This window comes from Xyrauchen texanus, chromosome 34, assembly GCF_025860055.1.
Source record: "Xyrauchen texanus isolate HMW12.3.18 chromosome 34, RBS_HiC_50CHRs, whole genome shotgun sequence".
Lineage (NCBI taxonomy): Eukaryota > Metazoa > Chordata > Actinopteri > Cypriniformes > Catostomidae > Xyrauchen > Xyrauchen texanus.
Genome location: NC_068309.1, coordinates 22,350,188 through 22,370,208, shown reverse-complemented (window position 1 = coordinate 22,370,208; position 20,021 = coordinate 22,350,188). Strand labels below are relative to the sequence as shown.

Here is a 20,021-nt window from a genome sequence, read left to right as displayed (position 1 = left end):
AAAACAAGTTGTAGATCATCTTTAAACAAACAAATACATTAAAAAAAAACATATCTCTTGATTACTTTTGCTCTGCGTATGTGTGTCCATGTCAATCATTACATATCAAATCACATCTAAATGATCGTCCAAATTCATGTGATGCACACTAGAAAATACTGAGGATATACAAGTGGCCTTCTACAGCTTTGAATTTGGTAATTAAAATATATTTGATTTAAGTCCAAACTTTACCTCTCAGTTTGTGTAGTTGTACAGCCTGCTGAGTTCTGTTGCCTTTTTAAGAAGACAGGTTTAAAAGTTTTGTTATATTGTGGACTACAGCTATTTTATGGTTGAGAAGATTACTCTTAAACAAGTTGGAAAACCTAATCTGTCATGTCACAGGACATTTTAAAGCTTTTGAGCTTTCCAACCTTGATGGGTTTTTGTTTTCCACCTTGGTTAAATTTGAGTCATGTATGTTTTCCATTAAAAACATAAGTAACTTACCACATTTTGAACTTATTGGTCAAACATTGGTAAGTGTTGGTAAATGTTACGTCCCCTCTTGCACCAACTTTTTGTATGGCAACTTTCACCTAAAAATGTCAATCCCTTTTCTGTGCTTGCACAGATTACCCCAAAACAAGGTTGAACAAATTGTTCTAAAGCAATCTGTAAATCCATACGTGAACCCTACTGAATAGACTACAACTAAACATATTAAAGTTTCACCAGAGCCTCATAGCAATGTTTGTTAATCAAAACATGCATTCACTGTACATGTGCATGGTGCTGAATGCACACATTTCTGCCATGTGCATGAGAAAAACACAAATACACATCGAATTAACATTTAACCCCCACTAATATCGCCCCCAATCAACAAGCCCACCCTGACCCCCAGTGAACACCCCTGTGGTCACATTGTAATACACACACAAAAAGAAAATATAATTAACATACATAATTGAACTATAAAATTATTTTGGAGAGTCCCCCAATATGCTAAATAATTACCCCATTTCCTAACAAACAAGTCCCCAAACCTCAGCCTTCTACTTACCACCTCCTTGAAAGCTGCCACCCTTCCCATCTCCGCACACCACTCTGGAAATAATGCCGCTGCGTCTGACTTCCAAACCCTTAAAATAATTTGTCAGCTAATCATGATACTGGTAAGAACCCAATTTTTTTATATATTTATCCCCCAAATTTATGACCTCACCATCACGTGCTTTCTTTTTTATTATTATTTATATTTATTAGATCTAATTCATGCAGCCAAAATAGCTCTGACCCATCGAGGCATGGACTCCACAAGACCTCTGAAGGTGTCCTGTGGTATCTGGCAAAAGACATTAGCAGCAGATCCTTTAACTCCTGTATGTTGCGAGGTGGGGGTTCCATGGGTCGGACTTGTTGGTCCAGCTCATCCCATAAATGCTCGATCGGATTAAGATCCGAGAGCCAATTCAACACCTTGAACTCTTTGTCATGTTCCTCAAACTGTTCCTGAACAATTTGTGCAGTGTGGTAGGGTGGTCACAGTATCTCTTCTGTGGGATCGGACCAGACGGGACCAGCCTTCGCTCCCCACACATCAGATCTGGATCAGATCTGTCATGGTGGAACAGATCAATATCTGGAATTTATTACTCAACTGCATATTCACCATAGCTAAATGTTAGAGATGTTCATTTTTATAAAGACATGTGCATGTTGCTGAAAGTGCATGACTCAGCCGCATGCCTGCGCATTGTAATAATGAAAGTATTTTGATTTGTAATGTGACATGTAGGGTTCAGTCATTTTTGAATGTAGACTTAAATGACTGAGAAAGCCTTTTTTTTTTTTTTACAGGACATGTAACATCTAGTTGCATCACTCTCACCTACAAATTTCAATACCTTGTTAAGTGGTGGCAAAGATTGCTCAACAGCATTAACATTACTAAGAACCCTCTTAAAGTCATAATACACCTTACAGTTTGTTCATTGTCAACTATACTAATTTCTATTGACTTCCTGTTGCGGAATAATTAAAAGGTCAATGAATTCTACATGGTGGCACAGATTACTCAAACAAACTGGAAACCTAGAACCCTACTGAATATACTAGACTTTAAAAACTTCAAGGTTTCACATGAGCTTAAAATAGTGATGTTCATATTAATCTAGACATGTATACTCTTGTGTGTGGTGCTGAATGTGCACATTTCTACCATGTGCCAATGCATGGTAATTCTGCTCAATTGTTTTGACTTTTGGATGAAATAATTCAAGATCCAATAGGTTTAAGTCAATGAACAAATTTGAAACACATATATGTGCAAACTACAGAGGATTCTGAGGGTGGCTCAATGGGAGTAGCACTGTCACCTCACAGCAAGAAGGTTCTGGGTTCAAGTTCCTGCTCAACTGGGCCATTCTCTGGCCCCCGTATTCATGTGGGTTTCCTCCCGGGAAGTGAATTGGAGACTCTAAATTGCCTGAGTGTAAATAGTGTATGTTTGTCTGTTGCTGTTGGCCCTGTGATGGACTGGCCATCTGTCCAGGGTGTTTCCCTGTCTTTGGCCCAAGACAGCTGGTAAAGGCTCCAGCAATCCTGCATAGGACAAGCAGCTATTAAAAAAAAAAAAAAAATGGATGGCATTCTACAGTTTCACTTTACAATTTCAATAACTTTTTAGTAGTTGCACAGATTGCCCCAAAACATCTGAGACATTATCATACACTTTCTAAAGGACATACTACACATCATAGTTGAGCCATTGTAATATCTGCTGAAGTCTTTTGACATTTTATTAAGGTAAGATCCAGATCTCAATAGTTTTTGAAAGAATTGTCAGATTGTTCCAAAACACATGCCTTTTTGGCAAACTGCAACACATGCTACATCTCTTTATTTCACAATTTCTGCATCAGATTTTCAATGTCTATAAGCATTGTGTAGTGTTGACTCCCTTAATGATATAAGATAAACCGTTCAATAGATTTTGAAAAGACGGGACCGATTGCTCCAAAACAAGAAGTTTTCAGTTTTCTTTTTCATTCAAGTGCTAGTAAAATGTGAATAACCCTGATCTTTATTTCACTTGGGGTAAATATTTAGGGTTCCAACTTGTTTTGGAGCAATCTGTCCCTCCTTTCAACAGCTATTTAACTGAATATTGTCATTATACAAGTCAACCTTACACAGTGCTTCTAAACATTGAACATTTTAAGCAAAACTTTTAAAAATGAAGTGATGTAGTGACTCGTATACAATGATTTCTTTTGAAGAAATGTGTCCAACCATTAAAAGGGTATTGACAATTTTGGGTTGACAGGTGCAAAATAAAAGTTCTATTAACCTATGCTCTGAAAGAAACATTGATCATTTGTGTATTGACCATTCTCTAGTACAATTTTAAAATGTCGTCATATCAGACATAGTTGACAAAAGGTGTAGTGTCCTTTAAATGGTGTTTCATAACGTATTCAGTCTTTTTTAACACTGTCCAACAACTTAAAATGTATTGAAATGTAATTATACAAAAGTTTGTTTAAACATTTTGAGTATGAGATTTTTTTTTTTTTAATATTAGTATATGTAGCTATTAAAAACTTGTACAACAATGGAGAAGCTACTCACATTTTATTTATTAAAATAAAATATCAATAAAAGATTTATATTTCTAAAGCAGACCAATATGTCTGAGGTATTCAACCTTCAACATCCACATATTCAATATTCAACATCCACTCAACTAGGCCTAATACCATGGTTGAAATGATCGAAAAGTTCATTAAGGTTGCATAAAAAAACTTCAACATAAACGGTATGTGTTACAAGAAAAGAAATGTACCGATCGTCAGTTCAGGAATGGCATATGATTAAGAAATAACGCACGCTGGTCAGCGTCAGTAATCAAACGAAGGTGGTTTCAACACATGCTGGTCGCAAACAAATTAAAAATGTGCACACTTTATAGAGGATCCCTAACTTCTCCAACACAAGTTCAGTGGAGATTCTGAGAACATTTAAAAAAAAAGCGATGATCGCCTATTTTGTTTGATTAAATTAGTTGTAGCTAGTACATGCCAGTCATTAAAATTTGTAAACACTGATTGTATTACATCCATTATTACAAAACTATTGACAAAAGTCAGAATGTGTGAATATGAAACGTATCGGTTACCTAACGTAACCTCGGTTCTCTCTAGATGAGGGAACAGTATTGCGTAAGCTAGCTTACGCTACGGGAAAGATTCATCTTTTCTGAGATATTGAAGCCAAAAAATTATCCTTAATTTTTGTATCCATTGTCAACGCAGTGCGGCAGCTGCAGACCTTGAGCGGGCTATCTAGCGAGCTCATAGGTTGCTCTGCGGCAACTGCTGCAGCCTATAGACGAGCTTGGGCGAACTCGCATCCAATGAGAGGCGTCCAGCGCTCACTGCATCAAAGCCCGCCAAAATGGGCGTGACTAGAGTGCATATAAGTGTAGTTCAGTAGGCTGGAACCCTGGTTTTCATTGACTGAAGCGAAAAGTCGCCGTGGCGCGAAGCACGGCCGGCTACGCAATACTCGTTCCCTCATCTAGAGAGAACCGAGGTTACGTTAGGTAACCGATACGTTTTCTTACGAGAGGTTCTCTCAGTATGCGTAAGCTAGCTTACGCTATGGGAACCCATTGTCAACACCGTCGCGCCAAGCATCCACTGTATGAGCCCCAGGGAATTAAGGGGGACCCGGGAGCCCTTATGAGTGGGGAAATAATATTTGGCCGGCAAGAATGCGGGTCATTGATTGTGTAATACATAAGCACATAGTGGGAAGGGAACGACAGAGCGGCGGTGCCGGTCTGTGTGGAATGTGACCCATTAGTGCAGCTCACCAGGGGAGCTGTAGCGTATTAAACCGCTAGTAGTTTTGCCTGCAGAGCGGGCACTTCCATATTGTAAAATCTGACAAAGGTGGAGGGGGAAGTCCATCCCGCTGCCACACATATGTCGTGAATGGAAATCCCGCTGGACCATGCCCACGAGGATGCCATGCCTTTGGTGGAGTGATCCCTAATGCCCAACGGGCATGGCAGGTCTTTTGACGCGTATGCAGCAGCAATAGCGTCCACTATCCATCTAGATAGTGTCTGTTTCAAGGCGGCGAGACCTTTGGTGCGCCCTCCGAACGAAACAAAAAGCTGCTCAGAGCGCCTGAAAGCGGCGGAGGCGCAGTATACAATCTCAGTGCTCTGACCGGGCAAAGGAGATTGGCGCTAGCGCTCGCTATCGGGTGTTGGCAGCGCCGATAGGGAAATGACCTGTGCTCTGAAAGGAGTACCGATCACCTTGGGAACATAGCCGTGTCTAGGCTTTAAAATGACCTTGGAGTCACTTGGTCCAAACTCAAGACACGCAGCGCTGACAGACAGCTCGTGAAGGTCTCCCACACGCTTGACTGATGACAGGGCAGTCAGAAAAACGGTTTTGAGTGAAAGGTATTTCAAATCCACGGACTGAAGTGGTTCGAAAGGGGGCTTTCATAGTTTCGAGAACTATAGAAAGATCCCAGATAGGAACCGATGGGGCGCTGGGGTTCATCCTTCTAGCTCCCCTGAGGAAGCGGATGACCAGCTTGTTTTTACCCCATGACTGACCGTGCAGGGGTTCAGCTGAACGCCGCAACGGCCGCCACGCATACACTTTGAGCGTGGATGGGGATCTGCCCTTATCCAGCAGCTCTTGTAGGAATACGAGCAGCGACGACACCCCGCATGTCCGCGGGTCCAGGTCTCTGTCGGTGCACCATTTTGAGAACACAGACCATTTTGACGCATAGAGTCTTCTCGTGGAAGGGGCTCTAGCATGTATGATGGTGTTTATTACTCCTCCTGGCAGAGCGACGGGTAGTCGCTGATCACCCACGCATGCAGCCCAGCTCTGGGTGGGGATGCCAGATTATGCCGCGAGCTTGAGAGAGGAGATCTGCTCTCACTGGGATGGGCCACGGCGCTGTCAGTGACAGCTGCGTAAGCTCCGGGAACCATGTCTGATTCTCCCAACGCGGGCTATGAGGAGCACCGAGTGACGCGCTTCCCTGATCCTCTGCATTACCTGTGGCAATAGCGAGACGGGAGGGAAGGCGTAAGCGGGCGCCTGGTCCAGTCCTGGGCCAGCCGTCCTCGCTCGAGAAAAATATTGGGCAGTGAGAGTTCTCTTTGGACGCAAAGAGGTCTATCTCTGCTCTGCCGAATAGGTGCCATAACGTCTGGACTGTTTGAGCGTGCAGGGACCATTCCCCTGGGGAATATTGTCTCTGGACAGTCTGTCCGGGCCGTCGTTCAGGTGGCCTGGCACGTGCGTCGCCCTCAGCGAGCGCAGGTGGCACTGGGACCAACTCAGTATGTGTTTCGTCAGATGGAAGAGGTTCCTGGATCTGACACCGCCCTGACGGTTTAGGTAGGATACCACAGATCTGTTGTCCGAACGGACCAGGACGTGGTGACCCTGAATGACCGGGAGAAAGCGCACGAGCGCGTACTCGACTGCTATCATTTCCAGACAATTTATGTGAAGGAGCTTTTCCTGAACTGACCATAGGCCGAAAACCGGAGAGTTCTATTCCAAGGAAGGAAATTGTCTGACTGGGCTGTAGTGAGCTCTTGGTCCAATTGACTGCAAGACCCAAACTGTTCAGATGGCTGAGGAGAACTGCTCTGTGAGACAGAAGCTCCATATGTGACTGTGCCATAATCAGCCAGTCGTCCAAATAGTTCAAAATTCGCAAACCCTGACTCCACAGGGTGCGAAGCGCCGCGATCCATGCACTTCGTGAAAGTACGGGTGCTAAGGACAGGCTGAACGGGAGGACGGTGTATTGATAAACCTGGCCGTCGAGGCTGAATCTCAAGAATGGCCTGTGACGGGATTTATCTGAATCTGAATGTATGCATCTTTCAGATCGAGAGAAATAAACCAGTCCCTCTGGCGCACATGCGTGAGGAGTTTCCTGATTGTAAGCATTTTGAACGGGCTTTTGCAATCACCTTGTTCAAAACCCTGAGATCTAATATGGGTCTGAGGCCGCCGTCTTTCTTGGGAACAAGAAAATAACGGCTGTAAAGCCCGACTCAGCTCAGAGAGGGTGGCACTTCTCTATGGCCCTTTTGCACAGAAGGCTTGCTATTTCTGAACGAAGCATGCACGCTGCTTCCGTGTTCACAGTGGTTTTGAGCCAGCTCTGAAGCGAGGAGGGCGGCGATCGAACTGTAGCAAATAGCCCTGTTGTATTGTGCTTAACACCCACTTGGATATCCCTGGAATAGCTTCCCATGCTTTGAAGCGTAACGCTAGAGGGTGAATGGCCAATTCGCTCTGATTGCCGCACACAGAGCTGAACAAAATGTGTGAGCTGCGTTTAGTGTGTTCATGCATGATTGCTCGCAGACAGCATGAACAGGCTGTTTTGTGAGTGACTTCCGATTGGAATGAATGGGGAAAGAGTCACATCTGTTACGTGATGCTAAGCATAGTCATGGGCACGGGACTTACACACAGAGGAATGTTTGCTGGCCGTAACAGAGCGGTAGACGCATGAGGCATTTATTGACTTAGCCAGCAGAACGTATGTGGCGCTCGTGGGGACACGACATGCAGTGCTTGTGCAGAAGCGCTGATTGTGCACATTTTCGCACATGGGCTGGTCGTGACAGAGCGCCAGAGAATGGCGCATGCATTTGTGGGCTTCATTGACTTGACGCCGAGCGTTCGAACGCTTTATGAGAGCGTGCTCTGATAGGGGCACGGGATGTGTTATGCTTGTGTGTAGGGGCTGAACACTGGGTTGTGGGCACATTTTCTACACATAAGACATGTTTGCTCTTTACAAGATTTATTTGGGTCACCGTGAAAACGGCGTTTGAGTGCAGGCAAGCGGGCAGTGTCACCGGCTTGTTGGCTACTAAATTCACCACTGTAGTAGCCTGAGAGAAGGGGACTGACAGGGGCAAAGCTTTGACGGTGGTCCGCCGCGGCGGACTGAGCCGTCGCTTGTTCAACAAAGTTAGGAAGACTTCGGTTGCTCTGGTTTCAGCGTTACCTGAAATCGAGGCCCGCTGGGGCGGCGGTCTCGCGGCGGCTGTCTGAGCGCTGACGAGGGCGGCCGCCCTGTCGACGCTAAGAAGTCTGAGATTGTTGAGCTGGGCGCTGTGAAGAGGCTCGTGCAGGAGGCTGATCACGTGAGCGGCCTGCAGAGGAGCTAAGCGCAACGAGGCAGAAAGAGATTCATGGCTTGTGTGGCTTTTGGACCTCTGAAAACCGGTCAATGATACCACTCACCGCGGAGCCGAAGAGACCGGATGGAGAGAGCGGTGCGTTGAGGAACGTAGAGCTCTGCTTCTCCCATGTCGGCTAGCGTTAACCACAGATGTCTCTCGGTCACAGCGGCCATGCACTTCCCTATAGGTTGGGCTGCAGCTTTGGTAGCGTGGAGGGCGAGGTCCGTAGCACTCCGTATGTCTGCAACCGCCTCTGGATGCCTACTTTCCTCATCCCACTCCCGCAGAAGGTCCGCTTGGAGGATCTGTAGGACGGCCATAGAGTGCAGAGCAGATGCAGCTTGGCCGGGCGGCGGAATAGGCGCGCCAACACAGGCGGAAGTTGTTCTGCAGGCCTTAGACGGGAGCACTGGTTTAGACCGCCATCTCGCGGAGGGCGGGCAAAGGTGTGCTGCTACCGCATCCTCGACCGGAAGGATGGAAGCGTAGCTCTTCTCAGTGGCGCCGCCCACTGAGCAAGAGAGGTGGAGACGTTGTATCGGACCCTGGCCGAGAAAGCGCTGCTCCATAATTTGGAAAGCTCGGCGTGGAGTTCCGCAGGAAGGAGCTGCCCGGTAGCGGTGCTGCTGGCGGCGGCTCTGTAGAAAGCAGCCGTCAAGTCTGTTGGGTGCCTGCTCAAGGGGCGGTGACCACTGAGCCCGAGGCGGTCGACGGCCTGTGTGAGGAGGCGTGTTAGTTCCCCTTCGACTCGGCGCTGGTCCTGCTGGATTCCTGGGCCGAGGAGGAGGTGTGTGAGCCTGACCACTCCTCGCTGTCCGAGCCATGATGGAACAGCCCTTATCCTCCGCTTCTTCGTCCGAGATGGCAGCAGAGCAACTGCACGCCCCGGTGGGCGGGGAGGGTGAGGGCGATGCTCGAGGGATGGGCTCCGGCGAGGCAATCGCTTCTACCATTGTTTCCGCAGCCTTTGAGAGCGGCGCTTTTACTGCGCGGCTGAACGGAAGGCGCGGGCGGCTTCGGTCCTGAGCGCTGAAGTCGAGCCCGAAGGGTCGACATCGGCAGCTCCTCGCAGAGATCGTGATCCGCCGGGCGAGGGCGAGCTCTGCATGCCCCAGTCCCAGGCAGAGAGCGCAGATGATGTGGCGGTCTCCGGTGCTGAGAGGAGCGCGGCATGAGGCGCAAGTGGAGCGAGGCATCTTAAAAAGACGCCAGTACTCTTTTGTTAAGTTCTTAAGAACTAGATTGCTTTTAAAAGGATACGTCGCCGGATGGCGTAGCTCGCAGGACGGCTGAAGGTGGCGAAGACGGCCGGCTTCTTCGAGCACTGTCCACGCTTGCTTGATGCCCCTCGAACGGCGACGCCGCTTCCAGTTCAGTGATGCGAAGAGCTTCGCTGAAGAGATGAAAATCAGGGTTCCAGCCTACGAACTACGCTTATATGCACTCTAGTCACGCCCATTTTGGCGGGCTTTGATGCAGTGAGCGCGCGGACGCCTCTCATTGGATGCGAGTTCGCCCAAGCTCGTCTATAGGCTGCAGCAGTTGCCGCAGAGCAACCTATGAGCTCGCTAGATAGCCCGCTCAAGGTCTGCAGCTGCCGCACTGCGTTGACAATGGATACAAAAATTAAGGATAATTTTTTGGCTTCAATATCTCAGAAAAGATTAATCTTTCCCGTAGCGTAAGCTAGCTTACGCAATACGAGAGAACCTCTCGTAAGAGAACCAACCGCAGTCCATTTTCACAGACCTGTTATGACGCGTTTCCTCCTCCTTTAACAACGTAAATGTAGCAAATTTCAACATTTTATATGTGTAAATTTATAACATTGTATCATATTACTCTGGAATAAGTTTAAAAAACACAGCTACGATTACACTTCTAACACAGCTGTTAAGGGAGTGACAGAAAATTTACTTAATTCTCTCTTCATACTGCTGTTTTAATTATATCTTCTTTTGCAAAGCTATGAAAGAGTAATGGTTTATATTTTATTTTGCTGTTGGAGCAAACAGGTATACAAAAATGCAATTTGCTATGTCCCCCTTTCACTGCTATTCAAGTTTAGCCAACTATGACAACTTCCGTTTCATGAATGTAAGAAAACCCTGGAGTTTACTTAGTAAGGATTGGTTTTCTTTGGTCCCTCCATCAATAGTTTGTCTCAGTCTGCATTCGTGAGTTTGCGCCTCCGAACCTCACGAGGGAAGACAAACAAATGACAACAACACAGAGTGTATCAGTTCCTTCTCTTCTCGTTTATTGTTCAAGCACATCTTTATATATCATTCAGTAAAGCAGTATAAGCCAATATAATTTAGCAGAATAGTTTCTTCCCCTTACATGTGTTGACCTTGTTTAACATAGTGGGCTACACAATAACAACATAGTTCTTCCACGAAAGAGAAACAAGTGAGAAAAAGAAAAACAAGTTGTTCAGCGGAACAAACATTTTGTTTAGCAGTTAGCCTTGACAAAAGTACAATATCTCATAATCTTATCTCTCACAGTGAACATGCTAAAAAATTGTGCTCGTTTAAATTAATTTGGCCATTTTTTTCTAAATCAGGGTCTCCAACACATCACAAATGAAATACTAGTAGCTCATGATCTGATTGTAGGTAGCTCGCCAAGGGATTCTGAAAACTTTCTCATTTACAAGTACATTTACAGTACAATACAATATACAGCTGTCCTGCCCCTTCCAATGAAAATGCAGTATTTGCCATATCAACCATCAAAATATAGCACGTCATCTCCCTTATGACTATGAGACTCATTACCGTTGATTTCAGATAATTTTAGTTTGCTTCAAGATGAATAAACACTGTTCAACCAAAGAAAAGGCAAAAAACATACTATTTCCACGAAGAATGGGAGCTTTTCTTCATAAATCTAAGTGAAAGATGTGTGCGCCTCATCTGCGGTGCCAGAGCTGCTGTCTGGAAAAAAATGCAATGATGTCAGAGATTAAGTCAGCAATCGCCAATGTCCAGCTTCTAAATTCGGAACAAGACTGGCAGATGAACAAGGGCATCGATTTGGTTTGAACATTGAGGGGTGGTTGCAGCATGAAGAATTTACATGTTCCATTGATCATTGTATACTAGCTTGTTTTAACATTAACGAGTCACATGACACCGGGGAGGGAAAATGGCTAATTGGGCCCAATTTGGACATTTTCACTTAGGGGTGTACTTACTTTTGTTGCCAGCGGTTTAGACATTAATGGCTGTGTGTTGTTATTTTTAGAGAACAGCAAATTTACACTGTTATACAAGCTGTACACTACTTTACATTGTGGCAAAGTGTCATTTCTTCAGGGTTGTCACATGAAAAGATATAATCAAATATTTACAAAAATGTGAGGGGTGTACTCACTTTTGTGAGATACTGTACATATACTGGCAGCCAAAATTTTGAATAATGTACAGATTTTGCTATTTCGGAAGGAAATTGGTACTTTAGTTCACCAAAGTGGCATTCGACTGATCACAAAGTCTAGTCAAGGACATAACTGACTTTTTTATTTGGAAAAAGTCATTTTTTTATCAAATCTAGACAGGCCCCATTTCCAGCAGCCATCACTCCAACACCTTATCCTTGAGTAATCATGCTAAATTACTAATTTGGTTCTAGAAAATCACTTGTCATTATATCAAACACTGCTGAAAGCTATTTGGTTTGTTAAATGAAGCTTAACATTGTCTTTGTGTTTGTTTATGAGTTGCAACAGTATGCGATAGTCTGGCATGTCTTAAGGTCAATATTAGGTCAAAAAAGAAAGCTTTCTCTAGAAACTCATCTGTCAATCATTGTTTTGAGGAACAAAGGCTGTACAATGCCTGAAATTGCCAAAACACTGAAGATTTCATACAAAGGTGTACACTACCATCTTCAAAGAAAAAGGACAACTGGTTCTAACATGGACAGAAAGAGATGTGGAAGGCCATATGTACAACTACAGAGGATACAGTGGGTATGGAAAGTATTCAGACCCCCTTACATTTTTCACTCTTTGTTATATTGCAGCCATTTGCTAAAATCATTTAAGTTCATTTTTTTCCTTATTATTGTACACATAGCACCCCATATTGACAGAAAAACACAGAATTGTTGACATTTTTGCACATTTATTAAAAAAGAAAAACTGAAATATCACATGGTCCTAAGTATTCAGACCCTTTGTTCAGTATTTAGTAGAAGCACCCTTTTGATCTAATACAGCCATGAGTCTTTTTGGGAAAGATGCAACACATCTGGATTTTCACATCTGGATTTGGGTATCCTCTGCCATTCCTCCTTGCAGATCCTCTCCAGTTCTGTCAGGTTGGATGGTAAACGTTGGTGGACAGCCATTTTCAGGTCTCTCCAGAGATGCTCAATTGGGTTTAAGTCAGGGCTCTGGCTGGGCCATTCAAGAACAGTCACGGAGTTGTTGTGAAGCCACTCCTTCCTTATTTTAGCAGTGTGCTTAGGGTCATTGTCTTGTTGGAAGGTGAACCTTCGGCCCAGTCTGAGGTCTAGAGCACTCTGGAGAAGGTTTTCGTCCAGGATATCCCTGTACTTGGCCGCATTCATCTTTCCCTCGATTGCAACCAGTCGTCCTGTCCCCGCAGCTGAAAAACACCCCCACAGCATGATGCTGCCACCACCACCATGCTTCACTGTTGAGACTGTATTGGACAGGTGATGAGCAGTGCCTGGTTTTCTCCACACATACCGCTTAGAATTAAGGCCAAAAAGTTCTATCTTGGTCTCATCAGACCAGAGAATCTTATTTATCACCATCTTGGAGTCCTTCAGGTGTTTTTTAGCAAATTCCATGCGGGCTTTCATGTGTCTTGCACTGAGGAGAGGCTTCCGTCGGGCCACTCTGCCATAAAGCCCTGACTGGTGGATGGCTGCAGTGATGGTTGACTTACTACAACTTTCTCCCATCTCCCAACTGCATCTCTGGAGCTCAGCCACAGTAATCTTTGGGTTCTTCTTTACCTCTCTCACCAAGGTTCTTCTCCCCCGATAGCTCAGTTTGGCCAGACGGCCAGCTCTAGGAAGGGTTCTGGTCGTCCCAAACGTCTTCCATTTAAGGATTATGGAGGCCACTGTGCTCTTATGAACCTTAAGGGCAGCAGAAATTTTTTTGTAACCTTGGCCAGATCTGTGCCTTGCCACAATTCTGTCTCTGAGCTCTTCAGGCAGTTCCTTTGACCTCATGATTCTCATTTTCTCTGACATGCACTGTGAGCTGTAAGGTCTTATATAGACAGGTGTGTGGCTTTCCTAATCAAGTCCAATCAGTATAATCAAACACAGCTGGACTCAATTGAAGGTGTAGAACCATCTCAAGGATGATCAGAAGAAATGGACAGCACCTGAGTTAAATATATGAGTGTCACAGCAAAGGGTCTGAATACTTAGGACCATGTGATATTTCAGTTTTTCTTTTTTAATAAATGTGCAAAAATGTCAACAATTCTGTGTTTTTCTGTCAATATGGGGTGCTGTGTGTACATTAATGAGGAAAAAAAATGAACTTAAATGATTTTAGCAAATGGCTGCAATATAACAAAGAGTGAAAAATTTAAGGGGGTCTGAATACTTTCCGTACCCACTGTATGTACATCAGAGTCTCTAGTTTGAGAAATAGAGGCCTCACATGTCTTCATCTGACAGCTTCATTGAATTCTACCCACTCAACACCAGTTTCATGTACAACATGTCATGACGTCCTTGATGAAAACCTGCTCCAGAGCGCTCTGAACCTCAGACTGGGGCGAGGGTTCATCTTCCAACAGGACAACGACCCTAAGCACACAGCTAAGATAACAAAGGAGTGGCTATGGGACAACTCTGTGAATGTCCTTGAGTGGCCCAGCCAGAGCCCTGACTTGAACCTGATTGAACATCTCTGGAGAGATCTGAAAATGGCTGTCCACCGACAGTCCCCATCCAACCGGATGAGCTTTAGAGGTCCTGCAAAGAAGAATGGCAGAAACTGCCCAAAAATAGGTGTGTCAAGCTTGTAGCATCATACTCAAAAAGACTTGAGGCTGTAATTGGTGCCAAATGTGCTTCAACAAAGTATTGAGCAAAGACTGTGAATATTATGTACATGTGATTTATTTTTTAATTTTTCGTTTTTAGTAAATTTGCAAAGATTTCAAACAAACTCCTTTCACGTTGTCATTATGGGGTATTGTTAGCAGAATTTTGAGGGAAATAATTAATTTAATCCATTTTAGAATAAGGCTGTAACATAACAAAATGTGGAAAAAGTGAAGCGCTGTATATACTTTCCGGGTGCACTGTGTATATATATATATATATATATATATATGCGACAAAAAAAAATTCGACACAAGTAGCTCTCAGCCACCTTTGTTTTTTCAAAAAGTGGCTCACAGAGTAAAAAGGTTTGGAGACACCGGGTCTAAATGAACCGATGCTGGATCCAACGAGTCGACCTGTAAGATTCAGGTTTGGAGTCAACCAGTAGGGGGCGCGAACTCACTGGCGACTCGAAGTTCCGTAAACCCTCCCCCACTCTCACAAGAAGCGAGACGGGCTTCGTCATCGTCAATTATCTGCGAGCTAATCAGCTGCTTCTCAACGGTTTCGTTTTGAAGGTGAGTTTTGACGAACAAACGTCTCAAGCATATCTTTTAAGAGCATTTTCTGTGTTATTTATCTATCCAGTGTGTTAATTGTGCTGTTTGAATGACCGAATCAGCTAATGTGCTCACTCAGCCGTCTGCTAGTCACTTATGTTGAACGTCTTTCTCGCATGAATCAAATATACCGTAATTTAAGCACACACGTATTTTATACGATGCGATTCCTTTTCTTAGCATCCGTAGATTTAGTTGCTTGTTCTTTGGGATTGTAAACCCCTTCCTCTCTGAAGTGCTTCAATCAGTTCCTTGATCGTGGGACTAATCGATACTAGCGTTAGCAAGATAGCAAGTCAGCAAGTCCTATTTAGATGCGTGGGTCAGTTTGACTCTAAATTAGACATTTTCATCGGCGATTCATCCCTCGTTGTCAACGTTGTAATATCAAATCAGAAACTAAACTTTAAACCATGTGTGACATCGTCGAATTTTAGGCTATGCGTCACAGCATTTCGAAAGGGAAAGTACGGTGTTCATCGTATTATTTTTTTACTATTAAGGACGGATCTCTTGACGTTTAAAATATCCCCGTGATTTTTAAATGTTAGGCCATTTATAGATATTATTCAGAGTATTGTCATGGTTAAAATTTGCACGGGAATGAAAAACGAGGCTGTGAAAAATAAACTTACTCAACGAAAAAAGTAAATTAGCTGATAATCTATTCAGACCATCCAAGTTTTTTTCTTCATCAAAACAGAATTTAAGATTTTTAGGATTTCATTTCAGGCCTCCTCTAAACAATGCAAGTGAATGCACTCCATTTTTTGACAGTCTAAAATGCATATTTAGGGTGCATCAAAATAATCCACACGACTCCAGTCGATAAAGTTCTAAGGAACCCATACGATTGATTATTTTGAGAAACAACAAAATACTTAAATGCGTTTTAATTACAAATGTTCGCTTGGGTACATCTGTGACATGCGCTCATGAGAGGAATGACATAAAAATAATTTGTTTGTGTTCAGAAGAACTTTATTTGTCGACTGGAGTCATGTGGATTATTTTGATGCACCCTAAATATGCATTTTGGACTGTCAGAAAATGGAGTACATTCACTTGCATTGTTCAAAGGAGGAGGCCTGAAATGAAATCCTAAAAATCAAAAATTCTCTTTTGATGAAGAAAAAAAGTGATGGGGAGTAAATTATCAGCACATTTTCATATTTGGGTGAACTATTCCTATGCATTCTTTAAAGGTCCTACATCGCATCTAGTTTTAAGAACTTGTTTTCAGATGTATTTTTTTTTTACTTAATTTTCTGGCCGTATGTTTTAGCTGTGTTTTGTCATCTGAATGGCCAACTTAACCAAACAACCCTTTTGAAGAGACTGTATGTCCCTCACTGCCTCGTTTTCATTCCCGCTAAAAATTACATATGGCACTTCTCTGAATAAGGTCCATTGCAACAGGGAAGTTGTAGTTTCTCCAGCATGCATTTTGTTATGTAATTCTAGGTTTAAAGTTGATTTGTATACATTTTTCCTAATTTGAATATTGTTTTTCCTCAGAAACTTCCAGACCTTCCACGTGCAAATCGACCAAAGACCGATTTTAAAGAACAAACAATACTGCCTTTCTTCCCGTCCAAAATGGTGAAGATATTTGTTGGCAACGTAGCCTCAGCGACCACTGAAGATGAGCTCCGTGCTTTGTTTGAGAAGTATGGTGCTGTGTCCGACTGTGATATTCTGAAAAACTATGGCTTTGTGCACATGGATGAAGAAGAGTCAGCGCAGAAGGCTGTCTCTGCTTTACACAAGCATGATCTCCATGGCTCCAACATCACTGTAGAATATGCCACCACCAAGGTACGCAATGCCACCAAGATCTACGTGGGCAATGTTCCTGAAGGTGTCACCGCTGCTAAAATCAAGGAGCTCTTCCAGCCGTATGGCAAGGTGGTGGAATGTGATATCGTGAAGAATTATGCATTTGTTCATATGCAGAGAGAAAGTGATGCTCTGGATGCCATTTCAGAGCTTAACCACTCTAAAGTGGAGGGCCAAAAGATCTTTGTTTCACTCTCTCGCAGTAACCCTTCCAGAAATGGCCGGGGGGAGGACTATTTTCCTCCTCCCCCACATCACTATCCACCTCACCCACACCACCATCCTCACTTTCTCCCACCACGGCCCCCACCCCGTGACTACTATCCGCCTCGTGGCCGACTACCACCCCCTCCTCTCCCACCACCGCCAGCCCGCGCCCTGTACGAGCACGACGTGTATGAGAGGGGGCTTCGCCATGACCCGTACCCTGCCGCCTCCCCTCGTTTTTACGATCGGGATCAATATGACCGACGCCCACCGCCTCCCCAACGACCGATCACTCCTCCCCTCGCTCCTCGCTACTACCGTGACCGCAGCCCTCTTGGCGGTCGCCGCTCTCTTCTGCCTCCGCCTCCCCCTCCACCCTCTTCTGCCAGCTATGGCCGCAGTTTTGCCCGCAATGGCGCTGGCTCTGGGCCCCCTCCCCATTCCGCCTCTGCTTCCTCCCACTATCAGCGCTACTCTATTGGCTCAGGCTTTGATAAGGATGATTATTTGGAGGACAAGTACAGCAATGGCTTCAGCCGTAGCTACTAAGTGTGCTTTGTCTTGGAAATCTGTCTGTCTCTTTGTATTATTTCAGGAGGCAAGTAGTCTAAGAGGGACATACCTTCAGGGAGTTAGAGATGAATTGTGTAGTCATTTGTGATGGTTGTAGTTATTTTAGGCAACGGGTCAAACAGCTAATACTGTATTCCTTTAATTAATAGATTTCCTCCGCCCAATGAAGGAATGGCAACTAAGGAAGTTACATTTTTCTGTATGTTTATATTATGTCATATACTATATTTACCACCATATCGTTATTAATATTTTCTTAAAAGACCCTTGTTTTTCTTTTAATCACTTAATATTTTTAGTTTACTCTAGCATTCACACCAGTTGAGGTTCTACAACACAAAAGATCGCCTGAATGCTTGAGAAAAACAGTATGCTTAGGTTATAGTTACTTTTTCATTAGGTGATATTTCAACAGAAGTACATAGTTTAAGTGTCCATCCAACACTGAAATTAAGTTGTTCAATGTTTATCTGCGTTGTTTTTTTTTTCTTTCTCTATTTAGGAATGATATTGAAGTGCTATCTCTGCCACCATTTTTTGCATGAGTTAGAGAGGCAACACTGAATATCTTGAAATAAGAGAGTAACCAAATTGTATTGATACTGTCCAATCCTGCATAGCAAAGGTTGTCTTTTTTTTATCCACATTTTTGCTCGAATCTGTTCCCTGGACTACTTTATAGGCAAATTAATTTACTATGTTGCTGTTAGAATATCGATGTGAGATAAATCCAGTGGGAAGGAACAGCGAGGAAATGGGGCAAGAGGTGGTTGTGGGTGGAGCTGTATGCCAACTGACTGATCAACCAATCGCATCCTAACAGCAAACTGAGCACATCTCATCCACCAGCCGCTCAACTTTCGGATTCGCCATCGCATCGTAGGATAAAGCACCACCGGTCAAAGGAAGCTCGGGAAAAACAAATGATCAACCACTCGCTGACAAATAAATTTAAAACAACACTTGATTCATTAGAGCAGTTTCTATACTGTATTTCGAGATTACGTTGAATTTGAAACTAGCTCATTTGCCGATATCGCAGACTCTGACAAAGTAGTTTTTAATGATTATAAAGGCTTATTTTGGCATGACATTACAATGGACGTGCTTATGTTTGAAAATATTACTGAATACTCAACATTGTTTTCTGTCTTGTACTACTGCTGTTTGCCTACGATTTCATTGTTAACGTACAAACATGTTTAAAATGTAAGTCTTTAAGCCTGTTTCTCGACTGTATCCGAAACCGCTATCTTTATTTTATTGTCCTCTCGAGCAACATTGCGGTTGTTTGCAAATTGTTCGAAATATATGCTTGCTTTGATTAAACCTATTAAAACAGTTTCATGTTCTGCTAGTCGTTGTCACCATCTAGCCGCCTGAATAAAATGTCGACTGACTCAGACACACCGTTTTTTTATGTGAAGTTTTTGAGTCTCTTTAATTTCTACCTCATGTCCCTCGTTCACGTTCTCATTCGTATAATACAAATGTCCTGTGACTTGATCACTCATGTGTAAAGTGCCAAATAGATTCGTATAAAACTTCACTCTCCACTTGATCCTATCATATAAAAGGCCAAAAAGCAGTAAATTCGATTTACTGTGTCTTTTGTTCTTCCTCAATGAATGATTGTTTGATTCCCATTTTCAAATGACTAGGAGTGGACCACACATGTTTGTGGCTTAGCAGGATTCGTGAGATAAATGTGAAGGTAAGTAATATTTGAAACTGGATAGTTTGAACTTTTGTTTGCCTTGTTGCATGTAATTTTGTGTGTTCATATACTGGCAGAGCCTGTTTGATTTGTTTTGTTACTGGGGACTTTTTCCAGTGACATAATTATCAGAGGATTTGCATACTGTCTTTGAAACACTATCCTCCTTAGTGCAGGTTTTTGTGCTTTCAGTAGAGCCACATTCACACAAGGTCATACTGTGCAATCAGTTTTTAGAGGAGTTTAACATTTCATGACTCGCATCTCATACCTGAAATTTTCTGTTGCACGTCTTTTTTTTTTTTAAAACCCTTATCAGAATCTTCATTCTTACATTTCAGTTAGTTCATAACTGGTGAACATAAATGTATTTTTGTTCAGAAAGGGAAGATTATCAAGAAAGAATCGCAAACATTTTAAAGTATTATACAAATTATTAAAGGCCACATTTAAATGTGAATATAAAGAAAAGCTCAGAGTCAGCAGCTTAGAGTTGAATGAGTGGTTATTTGAAGAACTCTGACAATATGGAAATTATAAACCTTATTAAAAAATGTGAATGGTCCATTATTAATGTTTATTCAGCTGTTACCATTTGAAAGTGGTATTCAGCCGGTTGCTTTTCATTTAGCTAAATCCAAAATAAGCACCTGGCACCAAAATGGGACAATAAATGGCTTTGAAAGACTCCTGGAAATCATCAGAGCTTTTTAAATTTTAGAATCTTAATTGCTGTACAAGGCACAGAAAAAACTCTTTAGAGATTTTA

At 43.2% G+C, this 20,021-nt stretch overlaps 1 protein-coding gene across 1 annotated transcript; it reads left to right on the top strand.

The window, feature by feature from the left end:
* The first annotated feature begins 14,781 nt into the window (after positions 1-14,781).
* Positions 14,782-18,877, top strand: LOC127627419 (RNA-binding protein lark-like). Its single transcript, XM_052103769.1, has 2 exons — positions 14,782-14,874; positions 16,435-18,877. The coding sequence occupies exon 2, from the start codon at positions 16,516-16,518 to the stop codon at positions 17,509-17,511; it is 996 nt and encodes a 331-aa protein (XP_051959729.1). The 5' UTR covers positions 14,782-14,874; positions 16,435-16,515; the 3' UTR covers positions 17,512-18,877.
* Positions 18,878-20,021: the final 1,144 nt, after the last annotated feature.

What these genes read in the sequence shown, in the direction of transcription:
- LOC127627419 (XM_052103769.1), top strand. Translation starts at nt 16,516, where the DNA reads ATGGTGAAGATATTTGTTGGCAACGTAGCCTCAGCGACCACTGAAGAT.